The following is a 21,780-nucleotide window of genomic DNA, read 5'->3' as shown; positions in this document are numbered from 1 at the left end:
GCCACATAAATAAGTGTTAACAACAGAAGTCAGGTAAACAGAAGTGCGCTTTATTGATAACTTATACATGGAATGCATTAATTACTTACCTTGGACAGCCCCGTCCCTCCCTCCCTCTCTCCCTGTCACACTTCCACGTTTGCTCTCCAGTCCTCCTCCCCTCCCACTCCCACTCCTCTCTCGGCTCTCCGTCAGTCCGCGCGCCGCGCAAGGGAGAGATTGAAAGTGACACACTCACGTTGTTGCTCTTGAGATTTTACGCCGCTCTAATAGGTCATGTCCGCATCGTCCAAAGTAAATAGCCTAGGTGACGTCTGTTTTTAGCTTTGTTTCTCTTTGTGTGCATGCAGCAACCTATACGAACGTGTTCCGATTTTGATGCTCTCTTTGCGCCCGTTGTTAAGGTTTTCGTTTTAGCGACGGACACTCGTGATTCAAACTCCCGGTAAACGGTTAGCAAGATTGTCAAAGACAGTCGCTTGTCGAAAACTTCTCGGATCTCTGTGCTCTTGCACCATCCTATCTCGAGCACTCTCTCTTCATGCTGTCTGTCTCCTGCTACCTGTACCCCTCAGCTTGGAGTCTCTCGGTTCCAGTGGCTCGATCACAGCGCACAGTGCACGGAGCCCAAGTGTCCAACACCGAACCCGTCCGTTTTCAGTCCTCCACGAGGCAGCGAGAAGCCCAGCCCTGGATTCAATACTTTTAATCAATGGACAGAGCCCTCTCAACGGCCAACCGAGGTACCGACACGCCATAAGCAGTAAGTGCAACAAAAAATACTAACTTTCGTCTCGTTTCATTAGATGCATTCATTATAGCTGCTACTGTAACAACGGGTTCCCATTGGAGCTAAGTAGCATCTCTGTTATTCTTGAGATAGATTAAGGTAAATATTGAGTTTTAATGTGAAAGTAAGTTATTTCGGACCTTTATAAAGAAAATGCATGTAGGCCTAATTAAACAGTTTTTTTACGAGGCCATGGATGTTTTACACATTTAAACTAATCACACACTTCTCTTGCAGCAACTTTGTCTCGTTACTTTCTTCATTTAAGAAGTAACAAATATTGAATTTACAGAACTTGTGGTTGACGTGGAAAGGGTAAAATGCTAAATGCAATAGTCGAGAGGATGGGATTCGCAATAATTTGACTAGTAACAAATGCATTTATTAAGCAGTCTAATAATAATAATAATAATAATAATAATAATAATAATAATAATAGTTTAAGATTTATTTTTGCACATTTCATTTTTAAATAGAATTGCAAATCAGGAATTATAGGATAGTTCATTTAAATTTAAATGACAAAGTCAGGAAAGTTTACCATAAGAGCAACCGGAGTAGGCTAATAGGCTACACCTTGTGCACCATCAATCGTGTGGAAATTTGAATAATGACATTGTCTTTGAAGAACAACCTATAGCACATTTTTTCTATTCTGCTAAATTTAGACATTTAAGATATATTATAAACCAGATCGTCGATTTTCTCTGGAATTATTGTTATTTTCTGACGTGGGTTTCATTTTAAGGCATAGATGATTTTAAAAAGGATTTTAGGCTTATTTAAATTTTTGACATTTAAACCATTAGCTTATTAATGCAATATTATGAGAGATTATCATAGCATTTTCAAGGGGAAATGTTTTTTTACTTCAGCCTCGCACGATTAGGCCTTAAGTTTAGCTTCACACGTGTTTGACTTTTGTCTGTGGTCTCATCGCCCTCACGTCGTGTGTTTGTGTGTATGTGTGTGTGTGTGTGTGTGCGTGTGTGTGTGTGTGTGTGTGTTATGTGAAGCCCATGTTTTCATACCTTTTAATTTGATTGCCTATTTTTTTAATAGAAAGAAAGCAAATGGCATATTTCGGTTATTATTATAAAAATGAACGAAGACCAGAACAAAAACATTGTTATTAATTGTTAAGTGTGGCAAATAAATTTTAGCCGTGAAAACTTGTCGAGCGTCATGATTTTTTTGACGTCAACATGTCTTTCGTTTGACAATAATATTATAATGCTGCTTCTCTATGGTTTTAAAGAATGTTTTCAAATATAGTTGCTCACGTTAAAAGTATCGAGATAACATTGTACTGTTAAACATCTTATTTAATGAGAAACTATCCTATGAAGGAGAATCTGAAATTATAGAGCGGATATAGCCTAATAAAGTTCTCTGGGTTTTTTATTTTATAGCAAAATCACTGTTACACTTTGCAATATAACAAGTGTTTTTAAATTGATTGAATTAAATTAAGTTTTGCATTTATCAAAATACCCCAAAAGCCGAATATTCTATTAAGACAGCTCAGAATAAACCAGAATATGACAAATAGATAGTGTATTTAAAATGTAAATTTGAGTGATTTAAATTTATGTCAGACATAAAAGTAATAATTCGACGAATTAAACCGAACCAGAATTCCTCGATAAAAAGTCAAAGTACATTCATGTCACTGTTTCCCGCTTTGACAATACACTGTGTCCCTCTTTAAAATGGCACAAGCCTTTGAAGTGACTGTGATTTTTATTTTACACAGAGTCTGTGGATTTCTTCTTTAATATTAGGATGATGGAAGTCAACCGAGCCGTTTTTGCTTCAAGTAGCCTAAAAGAAAGAAAAAAGGCATGTCAAAATTAAGTCATGAAATTGCTATCCTTCTGTTGTCGAAAACAATACACATTAAATGGAAATTGAACCACAGTCCAAAAGACAGTTACAATTATTAGACTCTCAAGTAAATAGCTAAATGAAAAAAGAAAAATAGTACACTTGATTTGTTATTATATTACATGCGGTATTTTTCCTCTGTCAGTTCAAACTCCGACTTATGTATACATCGCTTTAAAACATTATAGCAATGCATTTGAAGAGTCACTCACAAAATCATGTCTGTGCAAGAGGGAGGTATGGTTGCTATATATCTGCCATCAGCGTTAGAGATCATTCTGTTTCTTTTTAAAGTTACATTGATGTATCCATTATTCATTTGAACAAACTTGGCCTCCATAGCCAGCGGAGACGTTTTCTTAACCAGGACCAAAAGGAAAAACAAAACGTTAATTAGTCTCTGTAACAGAGAGTCTCTATACGTCTCAGTAATTTTGCAATAGATGGAAGCCTCTGAGGATACTTTAATCTCGCGCTTTGGGTAGCCCATCAAAATGGATCAAATCCAGCATTCAATCACCGCATGTTTTATCCAGCCTTACCTTCAGGGAGAATTCAGCGCCAGAACCTTTTTTTTACATTAGCCTGGAGGCTACTTACAGTACTTGCTAATTGTTTTGTTTAATGCATAAGACACTTGACTAGGTCTGTATATAAGGAGCCAAGACGAGTAGGATTTAAATTTTGAGTAGGCTACTATAATAATGTAGAAATAAAGTGATTTTTAAAATAGCTTCACGCAGCGAGCAACCTCTTCAGTCCACAGGTGCACTACAGTATTGTATTATTACATTATTATATGTCATTCGTATTATTTAATCTATCATTATTTAATTTGCTAATTTATTGAATCCTAATTCTTCGCCACAACTTGTTGTTCCTCCTGACGGCTTAAATCCGATGCTATGTGCATTGATTTACGTGCAGGGTTAACAGGTGTTTGTGTGGTAGCTGCTTTTTTTGTTGTAGTCTACTTCAGGAGTATTGAAACACTCTGGCTAAACTCTGGCACGCAAGACCAGAAGTATTAGTTGAGTTGAAAAATATTAATTCGCCGCAAATAGCTCGTCAAGGCCTATAGGTGCAATTGGCACGTCATTCATTCCTTGCTTTCCCGAAACCTCACACAACTGGTAATGTCCCCTAATAATAATAATAATAATAATAATAATAATAATAATAATAATAATAATAATAATAATAATAATAATAATAATAATAATAATAAGAAGAAGAAGAAGAAGAAGAAGAACAGTAATAATAATAATAATAACAACGAATAAACTCATAAACATACATTTCTGTATAACTTCCGAAACCAAGACACTTTTTAAACAGTCGAATAAGCTCTGTAGGCCTAACAGATCGGTAGGCCTACCGCAAGTTTTTCACACTAGCATATATATATATATATATATATATATATATATATATATATCATTTTTTGCGTTTAAACAGCTTATTTAAAATGAGCTAAAACAACACAGTTCTTGAGATTTCATTGGGACAACTTAATTGTTTTATGTTCAATCCACATAAATTTGTTAAAAGTGTTAAGTTAACTTAGTCAGTTTGTGTTAGGACAACATGAATGAATTGTGTGGAACCCTGTGTTTTTTACAGTGTATATTTCTCTCCTATTTTTCTCACAATACATTTTAATAGATTGACTGAAAGTCAATTTGTGGATTGCTTCCATCAAATCTTGGCTGCGATGATATTACCCAGGAAAGATATTATTAATTCAATTCATTTCTCAGTATGGGTCCAAGTTGTCACAACGTGAAACCTATACATTTAAAAAATTAAATCTTAAAACAGCAGAAGTATACGAAAACGTCAAATTATAAGTTGTGCTTATAGATACTGTAGCTATTCAATTAACTTAAAAACCTTTTATCTATCATCAACAGTGTTGTAGTGTTGTTTTCATTTATGCTCTTGAATCTTTCTTGAATTTGCAAGAATGTATTTTTGTTTTTACCAAAAACTTTTTAATTTTTTATCGCATTTGACAAAATAAACATACAAAATAGCTACAGAACTCATATGTCTCATGCATGCATATATATATATTATCTCTGCATACCTAAATCCATTCTGACTCTGTGTGTGTGTGTTTGTGTGTTCATATGTCTTTTATAGCCCTGCTCAGTGTAGTCTACCATGTGTGATTTTAGTAAGTCAATGTGTGGTCCCTGGAAGTGTCAGAGCAGTGAGCCTGCTTTGTGGTTTGTGTGTGTTGAGTGTTTGTGTACACTTGTGTTTGTCCGCCTTTGTCTTTGTGCGAGTCAAGAAAGCAAGAGATTTAGGGAGAACATAATAAACGGCTGCTCACTCTTTATCTTTTACTGTCTAAGATGTTTATTAGCGAACTAAACTTGCTCCCCGGACGGTCTGTCGCACCGTCTCTTCATATCTAAATCAACCCTTTTTTTTGCACAAGTCACATTTACCAACTCAGTCACAACATAATTTGTTTCTTTTCTCTTTTGAGAATGGATTCAGTTGTATCTTATGGACACATATTCGCTTTTTGCCTAAATTGTCTTCCATATACTTGCATTGAAAATAACCAAAAATTATAATGCGAGTGGTTTCATTTAAAATATTATTTGATATTGCTAAATCAACTGATATACTTAATTTTATGGGTTAAATCAGGTACAAATTGCTTTATTAATTTACATTTTACTTTATATCTATATCCAAGGAAGTCCAGTATTGAGCTTGTGGTACTATGTATATTTCCAGTTTAATCATCTGTCTTGGTTACAGTTTGATCTGCCATCAAATTATTGGGTGATAAGCTGCTATCTATCTGTTTTTCCCTTCCCAACGCACACACCTGTGAGACACCGAGGGGCCTTCAATACGAATCCCTTAACCATCTTCAGCTGCTTTATCTGTACCCTGACTGAGCCGATGCTTTAATAACCCTGCAATAAATGAGTATCACAGCCCTATTCCCTGGTCAATAAGGTTAACGCCTTAGCATGTCGTCAACACAAAGATACCACCAAGTTCTTTAACAACGCAGCTTTATCTCATCGCTCATTTGCATGCACGTCTCTATTAGTTGTTATTAACTGTTATCGGGTAAAGTACTTTTATTACTCTGAGCTGGAAACGAGCAAAAATGAGACAATCTTGTGTTGCCAAACAATCTTTTTCATTCATTCTTCTATTCATTTTCCAATCTTCTGCCTTTTTTCTCCTTTTCTTTAGTCTCTCACGATATTCGCTCTTTCCCTATGTGTGTTTGTGTGTGTGTATAGGGACTGACAGTGTGAGTATAGTCAGATCAGTAGTGTGTCGTTTACTGCCCTCAGTTTCCTGTGTGTGGTACAACTGGCAAAGGCCACGCTCATTGCCAAAGAAAAGACTACAATTGGGAGCGTTAGTGAAGGAAAGTGCTGAAAATGTAGATCGTATGCTTAAGAAAGGGTCTCTGCAGTGTGGTCGCCGTAGTTTGGAAATTTGAGTCTCATGGGATCGGAGTTCTGTTCCACTCCCTCGTCTGGCTTCTCTCATCTACTCCTAAACATAACAGTCATTAGTTATGTTTGTAATGTGTGGCTGCAAGCATTACAAATAAAAACCAAACCCTATATCTGGTTGTGAATACCTGTTGGTGTAGCATTGAAATGTAGGTGCTGTGTATCTTTCACTTGCATGCAGTGAGTCATTTATCAGGAAGGCTGGTTAGCATGTATGCTTTTTATCATCATGCAAAAATGCATATTGGCAATAGCATAAGTAGTGTATTCTCTTCAAAATTCTGCAGTTCTGCTATTATTTACCTTTTATTACTGTAAGCAATATTTTTTATTTAAATTAAGATTGTGATTTAATTGTTTTAAATTGAGTTACTCCCCAAAAAAGTAACTAGTTGTGTTATTTATGTTTTATGGTAAATAATGCGTTACGTTACTTTTCAGTTACTTTTGTAATTTTTTATTACCCGACTGAGGCTTGATCTCTTTCAGAACTCGTTCTGTTTTTTCTTTCTTTTCAAAAGAGGAGTTCTGTGATTAACAATGCCTTATATAAAACCTACACCTTCATTTACCTTTAAAAAACACATAAAAATTTGATTATAATGTTATCTGAGAACTTCCTAACCCCAGAGCTATACATGCCGTATATACAGATTATTGACAGTTTAAAGCAATGTATTTGCCACTTTTGTACTATTTGTCTTAAGTAAAATCACTGTACATTGAGACAATGCTCTTTTCTTCAATGTTTTCAAAATAATGAACACATTATCTCATTGACTGCATGATTCATTGTGACTATAATTTTATTTCAGTATTAAATTTTTTTTAAAGCTAATTAATTAAGCTAAAAAGTAACTCAAATATTATTACTTATTTTTTTTTAAGTAATGCGTTACTTTACTCGTTGCTTAGAAAAGTAATTTTATGGAGCACATTTCTGGGTTTCTCAGTAGCGGAAGATGTGTCACGCAGTGAATGGGAGAGTACAACAAATATTTTTTAAAGAACCCAATTTGCTGAAGTAATAAAAGAAGAATTCCAATTTAAAAACTTTCAAGGATTTAAGATTATGATGACTGTTAAATGCGTCATAACAGTCTTGTGAAACAGGTCCATTACGTAACTCGCGTTACTTGTAAAGCGTTACCCCCAACACTGCACAAATATATATATATATATATATATATATATATATATATATATATATATATATATATATATATATATATATATATGCATTATTTAATTTAAAATTATTTTTGATTATTTAAATGAGATTCAAACTTATACAGGTGTGTATGTGTGCATATGTATACACATGTACAGTTGAAATCAGAATTATTAGAATTTTGAATTTTTTTCTTTTTTAAATATTTCCCAAATGATGTTTAAAAGAGCATCACAGTATGTCTGATAATATTGTTTCTTCTGGAGAAAGCCTTATTTGTTTTATTTAGGCTAGAATAAAAGCAGTTTAATTTTTTAAAAGCCATTTTAAGGTCAAAATTATTAGCCCCTTTAAGCTATATTTATTTTTTGATAGTCTACAGAACAAACCATCATTATACAATAACTTGCCTAATTACCCTAACCTGCCTAGGTAACCTAATTAACCTAGTTAAGCCTTTAAATGTTACTTTAAGCTGTATAGAAGTGTCTTGAAAATATCTAGTAAAATATTATTTACTGTCGAAGACGAAGATAAAGTTATTAGAAATGAGTTTTTAGAATTATTATGTTTAGAAATGTGTTGAAGAAATCTTCTCTCCGTTAAACAGAAATTGGGAAAAAATAAACAGGGGGGCTAATAATTCAGGGGGGATAATAATTCTGACTTCATCTGTGTATGTATATGTGTATGAAAAATTACATGACAGTGACTTGAAGGGATAATTCACCAAACACTGAACTTGCTGTCATCATTTGATAACCATTTACTTTTTTAGAAAGCTAGAAACATGTAACTATTGACTTCCATTGTATTTGTTTTTCATACTATGGTAGTCAGTGGTTACAGGTTTTCATCATTCTTCAAAATGTCTTCTTTTGTGTTCAAGTGAATAAAGTAACTGATAAAGGTTTGAAATCACTCAAGGATGAGTAAATAGTGAGTAAATTTGATGTGTGATATTTATGTGAAAAAATTTTGTGTGAACTATCCCTTTGATTATATTTTTTTGTGAACTGTCTCTTTAAGAATTTTAAATAAGTTCTCTGATAAATGTGAAAAGGATATCACAGTGGCAGAGTTTATTTATTAGCAATTGCTCCAGTTCATGCATAATCTTCTAATGGTCCATTTCAATTTGGACACAAAGTGAAAAGTAATTTCATTCCAGTCTTATGCTAAAATAGAGAAAATCACTCTGTATTGATAAAGCCATCTCACTATTAGTTCAGCAAAGTCTGGATTATATCTTGTAGTAATGAATTGTCTCTTTTTACTTTGAGTTCATGAATTCTAAAACTTTGAATCACACTAGTTTAATAGTGTTTTATAACTCATAATAGGCTTGAATTGATCTATGACAGCAGCTGTGTATTAACCAGAAGAAACTTTTTATAGCGCCATCTCTGCAAATCTCCTTACAGACACACTGGAGCTCTTTTTATCTACCCATCAAATATTTGGTGCTGAGGTGGAGATAGCGAGAAAGAAAAAGATTGGTATAGAGATTGGAAAAGAGATTCAGACAGGCTCTTGATTGGGATCAGAAGACTCATTAAAATCAGACAGGTTTGGACCTGTGAAGCCCAGTGAGGGAAGGAACTAAGACAAGCCATCAGTGCCAGATGAATAAAACTGATAAAGATGCAGTTGAAGGCAAACATATAAAGCTCTTAGCGTTACCGGCAGTCAACGCATCAAACACAATGGACATTGTGTCCGTTTGCGGTTTCATCCTCGCAAGCATCTAAAACATCTCGAGACACTTTTGCTGAAGAGATTTTATTTTACCCCTGGGACTGCAAGTCTAATGGGCAGACCCACATCGCAGACGAGCTGTTAATTAAAAGCAGATCGGTTCGCCTCATAGAGTTCACAGTGATATTACACATATACACATATAGCGGTGGGTTGTATCTGTTATATTTTAAGACCTTATCCGTTATTGTTACTGAGTTGCAGTGTTTTCAAACTTTGTGCCAGTTAAAAAAAATCGCATGACAGAAATGAGAAGTAATGGCCGTATGTACGCTCAGAGAATGTCAGTTTTAATTGGAAAGCTGTGTTTAATGGGCGCTATTAATTTTGTATATGTATGCGAGTGTTTTCATAAGCATGCATGTCCATTGTTGTAGTGTATTGTTCACACTTGAGCTCTATTAAACTGCCTCAAAGGCTCTGTAAATCTCTTTCTTGTGTGTGTATGTGTGTACAGTGCGGACCATCAGTTCTTGTTCCCTCAGCCTAACACATTTCTTTCCATTCAAATGCTCTTAAAGTTTTTTTTCCCCTCCCACCCGCTTATTAAACTTTTGAAAAGAATTCAGACACTTGATTTCTGGACCCGCATTAGCTTTTTAATCATGCAGAGGCTAATGTTTTTAATTTATTATTCATTTTGAAAATTTAGATCCAGCTTGTAATTCTCTTTGGACTTTTTTATGTTCCATGATGATGTTTTTCTCATCAATGCCAGAGAAATGAGGGATGTTTTCTACATAACCTCTATGAGGAGAATAGCAGAGAGACTGAATTGAATTAAAAATATTAAATCTATCTATCTATCTATCTATCTATCTATCTATCTATCTATCTATCTATCTATCTATCTATCTATCTATCTATCTATCTATCTATCTATCTATCTATCTATCTATCTGTCTATCTGTCTGTCTGTCTGTCTGTCTGTCTGTCTGTCTGTCTGTCTGTCTGTCTGTCTGTCTGTCTGTCTGTCTGTCTGTCTGTCTGTCTGTCTGTCTGTCTGTCTATCTATCTATCTATCTATCTATCTATCCAACCCTCTGTATTTAGAAAGTAATATGCAAATCAAAGCGCTCTAGTTGAGAGTATGTTCCAAGTCTTTAACGTTTGGCTTGGACTCAATGCTCAGTCTGGCACTGACTCTGACGGACATTACCAATATTAAAGGTTTGGCTTGCAAACAAAGACCTCTTAACATTGTCCCAGTGGAACCCCCGGTCGCTCAGATGAATCTGTTCAGACATCCATGTGTGTTAAAAAAAAAAAAAAATAAATAAATATATATATATATATATATATATATATATATATATATATATATATATATATATATATATATATATATATATATATATATATATATATATATATATATATATATATATATATATATATATATATATGTATTTGCAGGCACACATTATACAATGTATAACTCAATTGATAAATATGTTGTAGCATCTTTGCTTTTATATAGCAGTTTTGTATAGAAGTTTGGCATTTTGGCAACACATATGCTCATAAATGCTCATGTCTATCAGTTTACATTCCCATAGATGCTGGAGCAGAACAAAACGCTGGGTCTCTGCTGAACTGTTTGCTGATAGTGTTGATAAGATGGCAGTGTCTTAAACAATTCATTGTATTTTAGGACAAAGTTTGATGTCCATGTGTTGATGTCTGTGTCTTTGTGTGGAAAGATCAGCAATAGCACTGTAAAAATATGTCTATGTATTTTATTACATTCATTTAAAAAAAAAAATCATGGTTTTACTTTTAATTAACTGTAATAACCCTGATTTGGGGGAGTTGGGTATTTTTATTTCATGCAGTACTAATTAATATTTTGTATAATTTAGGCTGCTCAGAATTGATTGACTGATTTGATTGAATGGCTTTTATTTTGGATTAACTGATTTGATTGGATGAGTGACTGATTTCTTTATTTTAATAAATTATTTTTATTATTGCACATGTAATTCAAGATGTTCAATTGTTGCATTGATATTGGCTGTGTTTTCATTGGCTCTCTCACTCTTTCTCAGGTCCTTATCCTCTGGCTGGTGTTCCCCCTGTAGTGTGGAGGGGGATGGAGCGTGGTGGAGGAGAGAGTCCTCGACTGCGGGACAGTCCCGAGCGACGTGTAAGCAGCAGCCCTGATATCGGCTGCCCTCCACAAAAGCTGGGCCGTCTGGAGCTCAACGGCAGTCCCACAGGTCACCGCAGTCGTCATAATGGGGCCCCACAAAGACCTCTTAGCGGTAAGACAATCACAAACATTCCCATTATACAGATCATACGGCACTTTTCTCAACAGCTAAAACATGCTGCAACTTTCATTTTAAGGCAACATGCATAACTGCACAAAGCATGTACGCATTCGTAATGGTGTTGATCAAGGTAGACACTGAGTATTTGTGGCACATTCCCTACATGTCGTTAGAATAAATTCATATACTCTAAGCTTGATGTTTATAATTGTTTATAATAATTTGCATTCTGAGATTCTTAGCATGATATTTAAAGGATTTGTTGTGGAATGAGTAAATAATAAATAGAAAGTGCAAGTAGCTGTGTCTCTAGGCAAACCATTGCAACTGCAAGAAATTGTTAGGATGGAAATCAAAATATGTGGCTTGCTTTAAAGTTATTCATGGACATAGAGGGTTCTATTATTATTATTATTATTATTATTATTATTATTATTATTATTATTATTATTATTATTATTATTATTTACTCTATTTTGCTTCAGAGGTAATTAAAACTTCATGTTGGTTCTCAGGTAAATTATACACCTATGAATCCCATACAGTAGTAGAAAACAATAAAATGTATTAAGAGAATTTACTTTCACATAAAAACACCACTTTATATTTTTAAAATAGTTGTTTATTTATTTATTTATTTATTTATTTATTTATTTATTTGAATAATGTGTTACATTCCCTGCATGCCGTTAGATTCAGTTTTACTCTGAATAAATCCATATACTTTAGGCTTGATATTTATAAATGTTTATACTAGTTTGCATTCTGAAAAAATTAGCATTACATTTAAAGTATTTGTTGTGGAGTGAGGGGAAATTAGTTACATTTATTATATTTGCTAACATTTTTTCTTTCCCATTGGTAGCCCATTTACATCATTTCTGAATTAAATTTGACATATATACCAAATGCGATTTACCTGTTTTTTTTTTTTCTTTTCAACAAAGCAGTTTTGACTTATAGTCATGCGCAACAGAAAATACAGAATTTAAGCTTTTTTTACTTTTATTAATTGTAAGCTGGTGAAATTGATACATTTGGCAGAAGCTTTTATCCAAAGCATCTTGGATGGCATTTATATGACACATTTTAGCAGTTTTTGCCTTGCCTGGGGATTTATCACATAACTATAGCACTGGCACCATGAGCTGTAGGAGATAATAATAATAATAGCAGGCCAATTTCACACTCGCATCTCCCACATTAACACTATTTTAACAATTAATGTTTTTAATTAGTGAGAGTAATTGTTATAAAATTGAAAAAATAAGCACCATTCAACCTAGTTCTCAATTTTATCTGACATTATTATAGGAACCATCCACAGAGCATGATGGAGATCAGTTTAATCCCATACACTGCTGTAGTTCAGCTCCCAGGAGTTACAATAGTATCAGTGAGTTAAGTAGGGCTGTATAAACCTGATTTATTCCCCTTGGTCAGTTATTGACTGCAGTAACATTTGTGTGTGTCTGAAAGGGGGTCATATTGATTACAGTGATGCTAACGAATTGCCACCTACTGTACAGTGGTGTGGCACAGCTGTGATTATTGATTGGCTTTAAATATGTTTTTATACAGGGGACGTTGGCACATAAGGTGGAAAATAACTTTTTTATTCCAGCATCAAGATTTTACAAAAAAGTCAAGCATGATAAGCATTTTAATTTCAAAGGAAAGGCAATGTTATTAGGGCCATATTATCAACAAATATTTATATGTTTCTACTTTACGTTATTTGAAAAAGCATCGCAAACGGTTGTCTGCTAAATTGTCTTTTATAAATAAAATTGTTTTAAAATTTATATTTTAATATATGTAAATTGTATATTATATACTGTATATATATATATATATATACAGTTGAAGTCAGAGTTATTAGCCCCCCTGAATTATTAGCACACCTGTTTATTTTTTTCCCCAATTTTTGTTTGACGGAGAGATTTTTTCAACACATTTCTAAACATAATATTTTTAATAACTCATTTCTAATACATTATTTATTTTATCTTTGCCATGATGACAGTAAATAACATTTGACTAGATATTTTTTCAAGACACTTCCAGCTTATAATGACATTTAAAGGCTTAACTAGGTTAATTAGGTTAACTAGGCAGGATAGGGTAATTAGGTAAGTTATTGTAAAATGATGGTTTGTTCTGTAGACTTATCAAAAAAAATATAGCTTAAGGGCGCTATAATAATTTTGACTGTAAAATGTTTTTTTAAAAATTAAAAAAAAATTCATTGGTTAAATTGTTTTATTACATACACTCAGAGAAAAGGTGCACGGTGGTACAAATAATGTTCTTTGAGAAACAGTTTTGTACCTTTGTAAAAGTTGTATGGTACAGAAAAGACCTCTTATGATACTGTTCTGTGCCTTTTATGGCACAACTTAAATGAACGTTCACAATTGTTCTCATATAAAAGGTACAAAAGTGTTGAACAACTCCCTTATTACAATATCTATGAAAATAAATATTACTGGAAAGGCAAAGTGATTTTATGAATAAGTTGACATGAATCATCATTTAAAAGCATATGTTTAAAGAAACTCAAACATTAATTATCAAGTTCTATAATACAAAACAACTGGTAAAACATAAAACTATACAGTAGGTATTGTAAACTAAACATTAAGGGCATTTTAAATAAATGTTTGGTAAGCATTTTTGACACTGTTAAGGTACAAAATGTCTTGTCACTGTGGTTGTACCTTTATGGATCAGATTTGTACTTTGATGAAGGTACAAGATTTTATCGGCAGGTTTTCAAAACCAAAGGTACATTTTGGTTTCTGATGGTACAAATCATGTCCTTAAAGGTGCAAACTGCAATGGTACAAATTTGTTTCTTTGTCTTAAAGTACAATTCTGTCCCATAAAAAGGTACTATTTCATTTACAAGGGTTTGTACCTTCTTTGGTACAACATTGTACCATTTTCTGAGAGTGTACCGTTCTGTAGAATACTGATGTTACTGCTTTATATGCCGCAGAAAGTTTGTAAAAATAACAGAAAAAGTGTTGCCAGGTATTTGAAATCTAATTTACATGACTCAATCCAGAAAACACATAGTTTGAAAACACTAAAATATCAATTAAAGTCACTTTGTTCAATCTTCTACATCAAATGTTTGGTCTAAAAGTTAGGAAATATTAAGCTCTCACTATGTAATTCTACAGTATAAAAAAACCTACAAAAAAAAATTAATAAAATAAAACACTCAAGCTGCAGACAATTTGTCAAAATAGACACTCAGCTTTTTTTACGGTGCATGTTAAAAACCTACAGAAAGTTATGCATGAAGTTCTAATAATAAAGCAGTCACAAACTTTCTCTTAGGAAATTAGTTTGCGTTCAGCAACACACAACTAGAAGTGTTATATTATATCGTCACTCACACTATATGATCTCTAATGTTATGCATTGAACCAAAATGTCATCAAGGTCAAGCTGTAATTTACCTTGACAGCTAGCACTGTGTGTAGCCAATCATATCAGACATAGATTAGATATTTTTTAAGGGCCAAGACCTTAACAATGCATACTGTGTGTTTGTTCATGATCGTATGAGTATCATTTACACCTCTGAAGCCAATTGGATTTGACTAAATATCTATGTCAATAAACTCTTTTACTGAGAATTGTCTGGAACAGGTAGAGTGGGAAAGTAGCCGGGCTTTCATTTCACTAATCAGTATTTCTTTTTTTATTTGTCCAACTAAAGTATATCGTGACGAATTTACTTGAGAAGATATTTGAACTGATTTTAGAAAATATAATTAAACTTGAATTAAAACTAAATGCATATATGTACAGGTATAGTTTCTGCACTGCTAGCGTCACCTAGAGGACTAACAAAACTTCATGCACATTTAAATTGAATCATTTATCAAAGAGTTTCATTTAAAATGACTTATAAATGATCGAACAGTATAATTTAAACCAACAAAAGACAAAATAATAATAATAATAATAATCATAATAAATTGAGTGAATAATAAATAGCAGTAAATTATACATCTATGAATATCATACATACAATAGTCAATAAACAATAAAAATGGGTTAAGAGAATTTAATTTCACATAAAAATATCACTTTGGTAATAATTTCAAAATAGTTGTACAAAGAAATGATCTTTATTTATGAAAATAATAGCACGATTAATTAAAGTCAGGTTAGGTTACTTTATTTATACACAAAGGTAGATTTGGTTTGCAGTCAATAGTCCTTGTTTCATAACTGTGCCTCAAAAAACTCACATAGTGACAACAACAAATGGACATAAAGGCATAAAACATAGCCATACACAACACTCTCTTCAAAAACAAATAAAAAATAAATAATCTCTTCAAATAATCTATAAAATGTCAAATATACAAGTCACAGAACACTTCTGCTCTAGTTTATGCCTTATTTAAATATCTAATGACTGCTGGTATGAAACTATTCGTATCGTTTAGGTCTACAGCTTGATACTAAAAAAACTGCATCTAGAAGAAAAGAGCTGAAACTCTGAGTGTGGGGGATGAGCAGTTTCACTTAAAATTGAATTTGTAATTCTCTTTAGCTGCCTGGTGTACATAACCTCCAGATTGGCTAGTGACACCCCAGTCAGCTTACTGGACCACTTAACTATCTGATTTAGTGTGTTTTTACTCTTAACAGAAAGATTTATGTTTGTTTATTTATTAAATTATTTCTATTATTATTATTATTATTATTATTATTATTATTATTATTATTATTATTATTATTATTATTATTATTATTATTATTATTATTATTATTATTATTATTATCTGGAGTTCAACAGCAGCCCCACATTATCTAATTTCATGTTATTTTATCTGCAGTTGTATTTCTCAAGCTAATTATACATAAACGTTGTAGGCAATGCACAATAAACTGGGTAATATTGAGAGAAGTAATAAAAAAATACCCATCCAGAAAGTTTTTAATGCAAATTTCCGAAGGAACAATCATTAAAAAGAAAAACATCAATACTAATATGCATTCAAGATTTATGTTATAAAGTATATTATTATTATTATTATTATTATTATTATTATTATTATTATTATTATTATTATTATTATTATTATTATTATCTGCAGTTCAAAAGCAGCCTCACATTATCTAATTTCATGCTATTTTACATTTGCAATTGTATTTCTCAAGCTAATTATACATAAACTTTGTAGGCAATGAACAATAAACTGGGTAATATTGAATAAAAATACCCATCCAAAAAGTTTTTAAAGCAAATTCTCAAAGGAACGATCTTTAAAAGGAAGAAATCAATACAAATATGCATTCAAGATTTATGTTATAAAGTTCTTAATGTATTATTATTATTATTATTATTATTATTATTATTATTATTATTATTATTATTATTATCTAACAGTTTTGCTTCTCAAATAAATTTGAATATGTTTCTTTCTGTCAATCAACAAACATGCTGATTTCAAATGTTCAGTATACACTACATCTGCATTTTTCACTTTAATTATTGAAACTTTATTGAACATCACACTTTTATATATTGTACTATAAAGTAGTATTTCATTATTATGGCAACAGAATATCCTACAAATTGCATAAATAATACAAACAAATGACACACATACATTCAGCATTCATACACAAGTCTGTGTTGTTCATATTGTAATATGCATCCACCATATCGTTGATGCATATTACAACACGAAATTAAACAGACACAAACTGATACAGGGCAATTAAACACTCACACACACTAAAATGATGTAGACAAAGACTTGCTATTATCTTACGTTGAAACCTTGCTCAAACAGAGCACAGGGATGAGCCCATGGGAGCAAGTGAAGGGGTGAGAGAGTGAGTGAGAAAGAGAGAGAGAGAGGGACTGCTGGGAGCTGCTGTGTGTTGACAGTTATATTTCCCTGTTGGGGGAAATTCACTTACTTGAATTGGCACCGGCCCCTGGCCTGTAATTCACTCCATAAGAGCATTCTGAACTGGAAGCCAGGGTGATTAATGGAAAGGAAATAGAAATATAGGAATTGACTGATTAAACCAAGGGGCTCTGGGAGCACCACGCAAATGTATATGTATTTGTATGGCCATGTGTGCGCGTGTATGCGTGTATAAATTAGGAGAGAGAGTTTGTACTACTCCACTTTTATTAGTACAACTGGGATTTTGCCTAATGCTTTCAGCCTATAATTTCTGAGGGGTATTAATTAATAGTCCAGAAGGCTTTTGAGCACTTCACGGAAATTGAAAAAGCCAGGGTAGATACTGCCGGGTAAGTTAGGCCTAGATTAAAGGGATAGCTCACCCAATAATGAAAAATCCCTCACTATTTACTCATACGCTTTTAAACTTTTATGAAATTTCTGAATGTCAAACACAAAAGAAGATATTCTGAAGAATGTTGAAAAAAAAATCCCTTTTTCCAGCATTCTTCAGTATATCTTCCTTTGTGTTCAGAAAAACTGGTATGGCATTTTATTTTGGATGTACTATCCCTTTAACCACAGGAAGCTTGGGTGGGATGTGTGTGTTTTTCAGGCGTCATTAGGTATCTCGTACTATTTCTCAACAAACCGTGAATGACTATGCATCTCAACATCCCATTAAAACACGGGAACTCTGTACCCACTGAATCACTTGCCAACATATTTGACAGGTTAATCATGAACATTTTTAACTAAAATGTTAACAAAGTCAACACTACTAAAATAATGTGTTAAGTTACAGCGCAATGAGCCATAACCTCAAACACACTGAAGTCGAAAAAAAGTTTGCATATCCGTTGCAGACTCGTGCAACTAATTTTATTAAGTGACCCTGCCGTTAGCACACAGGCCATTGACTTGTGGAGATATCAGCTCAGCTGCCCTGACAAAGCTGAGGGAGGCATCATAAAAATGATAATTTTAATGGAGTGTATTGGAGCCGGTTTGATGGCTGGTTTGATACACAATCTGGACGGTTTGTCCATGTTGACTATTTGCATGGGCTGTGAAACCTGGGACAAACGATTGACCCTGGCCAGCTTATTCACATGCAAATGATGATCCTATTAATCATTAATGATTTCTAATGAACAGACTTTTCTGGTGAACAACACGTGGCAGCTAATACAAATAATGCTATGCATGATTTAGAAATGAGCTGGGAGAGGGATTTTTTATTCTTTTTTCTAACATAACTTTTGTTCTGTATCCATATTAATGGACGCACTGGGGAAATATCATTAGGAGTAAGTCAATTTGCCTACAGGGAATAACAAATGTTAGAAAGGGGAAATTACTTTTAGGTGAATGACATCAATGATGTTTTTTAAAATATTTGTGTACTGTATTGACCTTATTCTTCAATGCAGAAGTGCACTCATCTTTGCGATTGTTTTAGAACGTCCGATTCAGAGAAATGACTAGGAATAATAAACTGCAAAACAGTCAAACTACTTGCTCTACAAACTAGTGTTTGCATGATTATACAGACAAAGCAGAATGATATACAGTAATAAGAAAATATCAGTTTGCAACATCAAGCAGCAGAAGGAGCTGTTTTAGCACCTAAAAATTAATGGAAGTGAATGAGACCGGAGGTCTTGAGCCAAATTGATTCAAATAGCTGCGCCCGCTCGTCCACAAAGAATAAGGTGAATACATATTAATGTCCCATAAAGAGCACAGTTGAATATCTAGCGAATACTCAACCTAAAACTAGATTGGATCATAACATGATTATTTTTGGTGCTTTTTGGCTGACTGGAATGAATAGCCACAGAATCTCACTTATGTATACAGTGCAACATAATTGTAAGTGCATGGGTATTTGGCCATTGTAATTGTGACTGAAATGGTCGCACCGTAGAGCCCTGCATTAAGTAACCTATAAATAAGCTATTATTAATTATTTATTTTTTTACTAACCCTAACAGCTTGCTAACACCTTATTTATACTTAAGTGTTAGAGTACATTCACTTCTAATTGCAGTGTTTTCAAAAATGAAGTTTTAAAAGTTGTCTTAATGTTTCCTATCCACGCTGATCTGTGAAATTAGGATTATTTTCATCCTAGACTAGCAGTTGGAGATGTGAATTTGTAAATAAAAACTCTGCACCTGCACACATACGTACTTACTCCCAGGGCCATTTATATCGAAGCTGATATTGAGTCACACCATGTTGGTGTTTTGTAACATCTAATTTTTACGCTCAACCCCCCACCTGAAGGATCAGGACATACATGCATACACTACGGACAATTTAGCTTACCCAATTCACCTATGGCGGCGACGCAGTGGCGCAGTAGGTAGTGCTGTCGCCTTACAGCAAGAAGGTTGCTGGTTCAATCCTCGGCTGGGTCAGTTGGCATTGCTGTGTGGATTTTGCATGTTCGTGTGGGTTTCCTCCGGATGCTCCGGTTTCCCCCACAAGTCCATTGACATGCGGTACAGGTGAATTGGGTAAGCTTAAATTGGCCGTAGTGTCTGTGTATGAAGAGTGTATGGGTGTTTCCCAGTGATGGGTTGCAGCAGGAAGGGCATCCGCTGCGTTAAACATATGCTGAATAAGTTGGCGGCTTATTCCGCTGTGGCAACCCCAGATTAACAAAGGGAATAATCCGAAAAGAAAATGAATGAATGAATTCATCTATAGCACGTCTCTGGATTTGTAGGGGAAACTGGAGCACCCAGAGGTAACCCACGCGAACACAGGGAGAACATGCAAATACCACACAGAAATGTCAACTGACCCATCAAGGGCTTAAACCAGCGACCTTCTTGCTGTGAGGCGACATCGCTACCCACTTTGCCACCGTGCCACCCGTGCACACACATACACTAAAAAATGTTGGGTTCCACACAATCGATCTGGGTTGGGACAACATGAAGGAATTAAGTTTACTCATTATGTTTTACAGATTTAAGACAACTGAACATAAAACAATTTAGTTGTCGGCAAAAAAACTATAAATGCGTTTTTCAGCTCATTTTAAACCAGTAGTTTGTGTCATTGTGTCAAGTGTCATTTTTCGAGTGTATGCTGAACACGTAATATTGATTTCGTATGTTTTTGTATACATATGCAGTTTTGTGCAAGAAAACAATCACAAAATTTTGCATTTCCAGAACTTTAAATTGCAGTTGTTGTATAAATGCATAACCAAAAATATTTTTTTCATAAAAATCTTTGATTAAAATGTAGTTGCAAATATACATTTTTTCAACAGTTTTGAATGTTGAAACAACAAAATCAATCAATCAATCAATCAAAGTTTGAACAGAAATATTTAGAACATTTACAAAACAATTGAATGTAATGGAATGTAATATAAAGTAAAGAGTGTTTATATAGCACATTTATTATGTATGACCGTACACCCAAAGCGCTTCACAATCATGAGGGGGGTCTCTCCACACCACCACCAGTGTGCAGCATCCACTTGGATGATGCGACAGCAGGCACAGGACAATAGCGCCAGTGCGCTCACCACACACCAGCTATAGGTGGAGTAGAGAGACAGTGATAGAGCCAATTCGGTGGAGGGAGATGATTGGGAGGCCATGATCGGAAAGGGCCGATGGAGGGAATTTGGCCTGGACACCGGGGTTACGTCCCTACTCTTTACTCTTTAAGTGCCATGGGATTTTTAATGACCACAGAGAGTCAGGACATTTGATTAAAGTCTCTTTCGAAAGACGGACGTCTCATCTGAAAGACAGAATAACAATGAGTTATAAAACTTTTATTTTAAAACTAGAATATTAGCTCAGTTTGCTATACATCTTTTCCAGCATATATATATATATATATATATATATATATATATATATATATATATATATATATATATATATATATATATATATATATATATATATATATATATATTTGGTCTTCTCTGTTAGCTAATGATTTCCATCTCATGCTGCTCTTTTGTATTGCAGGTTTGATGATTCCCGTATTCTGTGTGGTGGAGCAGATGGATGGAGGGATGATATCAGATGCAGAGAGCCGAGAGGAACATGCTGAGTTTGTGCTGGTCAGAAAGGACATTCTCTTCACCCAACTGGTGGAGACTGCTCTCCTCGCCCTCGGCTACTCTCACAGTTCTGCAGCCCAGGCTCACGGTGAGTTCAACACTGCCCTCACATTCTTTGTACACCAGCATTTTCAGATAAACAACATTCAACTTAACATTACATTTACAGTATGATGATTCAGAAGCTTTATGAAGAATTGCATCTTGATTTACTTTTAAATTTGTCTGCAGATTTCATAAAGCAAAAGCCCTACATGTGCTTAATTGTATTGAATGTGCACTTGTAGTGTGCATCCAGACTTACAAGTAAATCATAAATTCAGCTATTTCAGATAATCTTGATGA

The 21,780-nt window shown here is 33.8% G+C and overlaps 1 protein-coding gene across 3 annotated transcripts in view; it reads left to right on the top strand.

The window, feature by feature from the left end:
- satb2 (SATB homeobox 2) overlaps positions 1 to 21,780 on the top strand; it is a 73,129-nt gene that overhangs the window by 6,811 nt on the left and 44,538 nt on the right. For all 3 annotated transcript variants that reach the window (XM_056465503.1, XM_056465505.1, XM_056465502.1), the window contains exons 4-6: positions 576 to 763; positions 11,155 to 11,370; positions 21,341 to 21,523. In XM_056465503.1, coding sequence (XP_056321478.1) covers positions 576 to 763; positions 11,155 to 11,370; positions 21,341 to 21,523 — 587 coding nt within the window. The remainder of the gene's footprint in view (positions 1 to 575; positions 764 to 11,154; positions 11,371 to 21,340; positions 21,524 to 21,780) is intronic.

Source organism: Danio aesculapii, chromosome 9 (assembly GCF_903798145.1).
Source record: "Danio aesculapii chromosome 9, fDanAes4.1, whole genome shotgun sequence".
NCBI classification, from domain to species: domain Eukaryota; kingdom Metazoa; phylum Chordata; class Actinopteri; order Cypriniformes; family Danionidae; genus Danio; species Danio aesculapii.
Note: the sequence above shows the minus strand (reverse complement) of the source record. Positions and strands in the feature narration are given on the sequence as shown.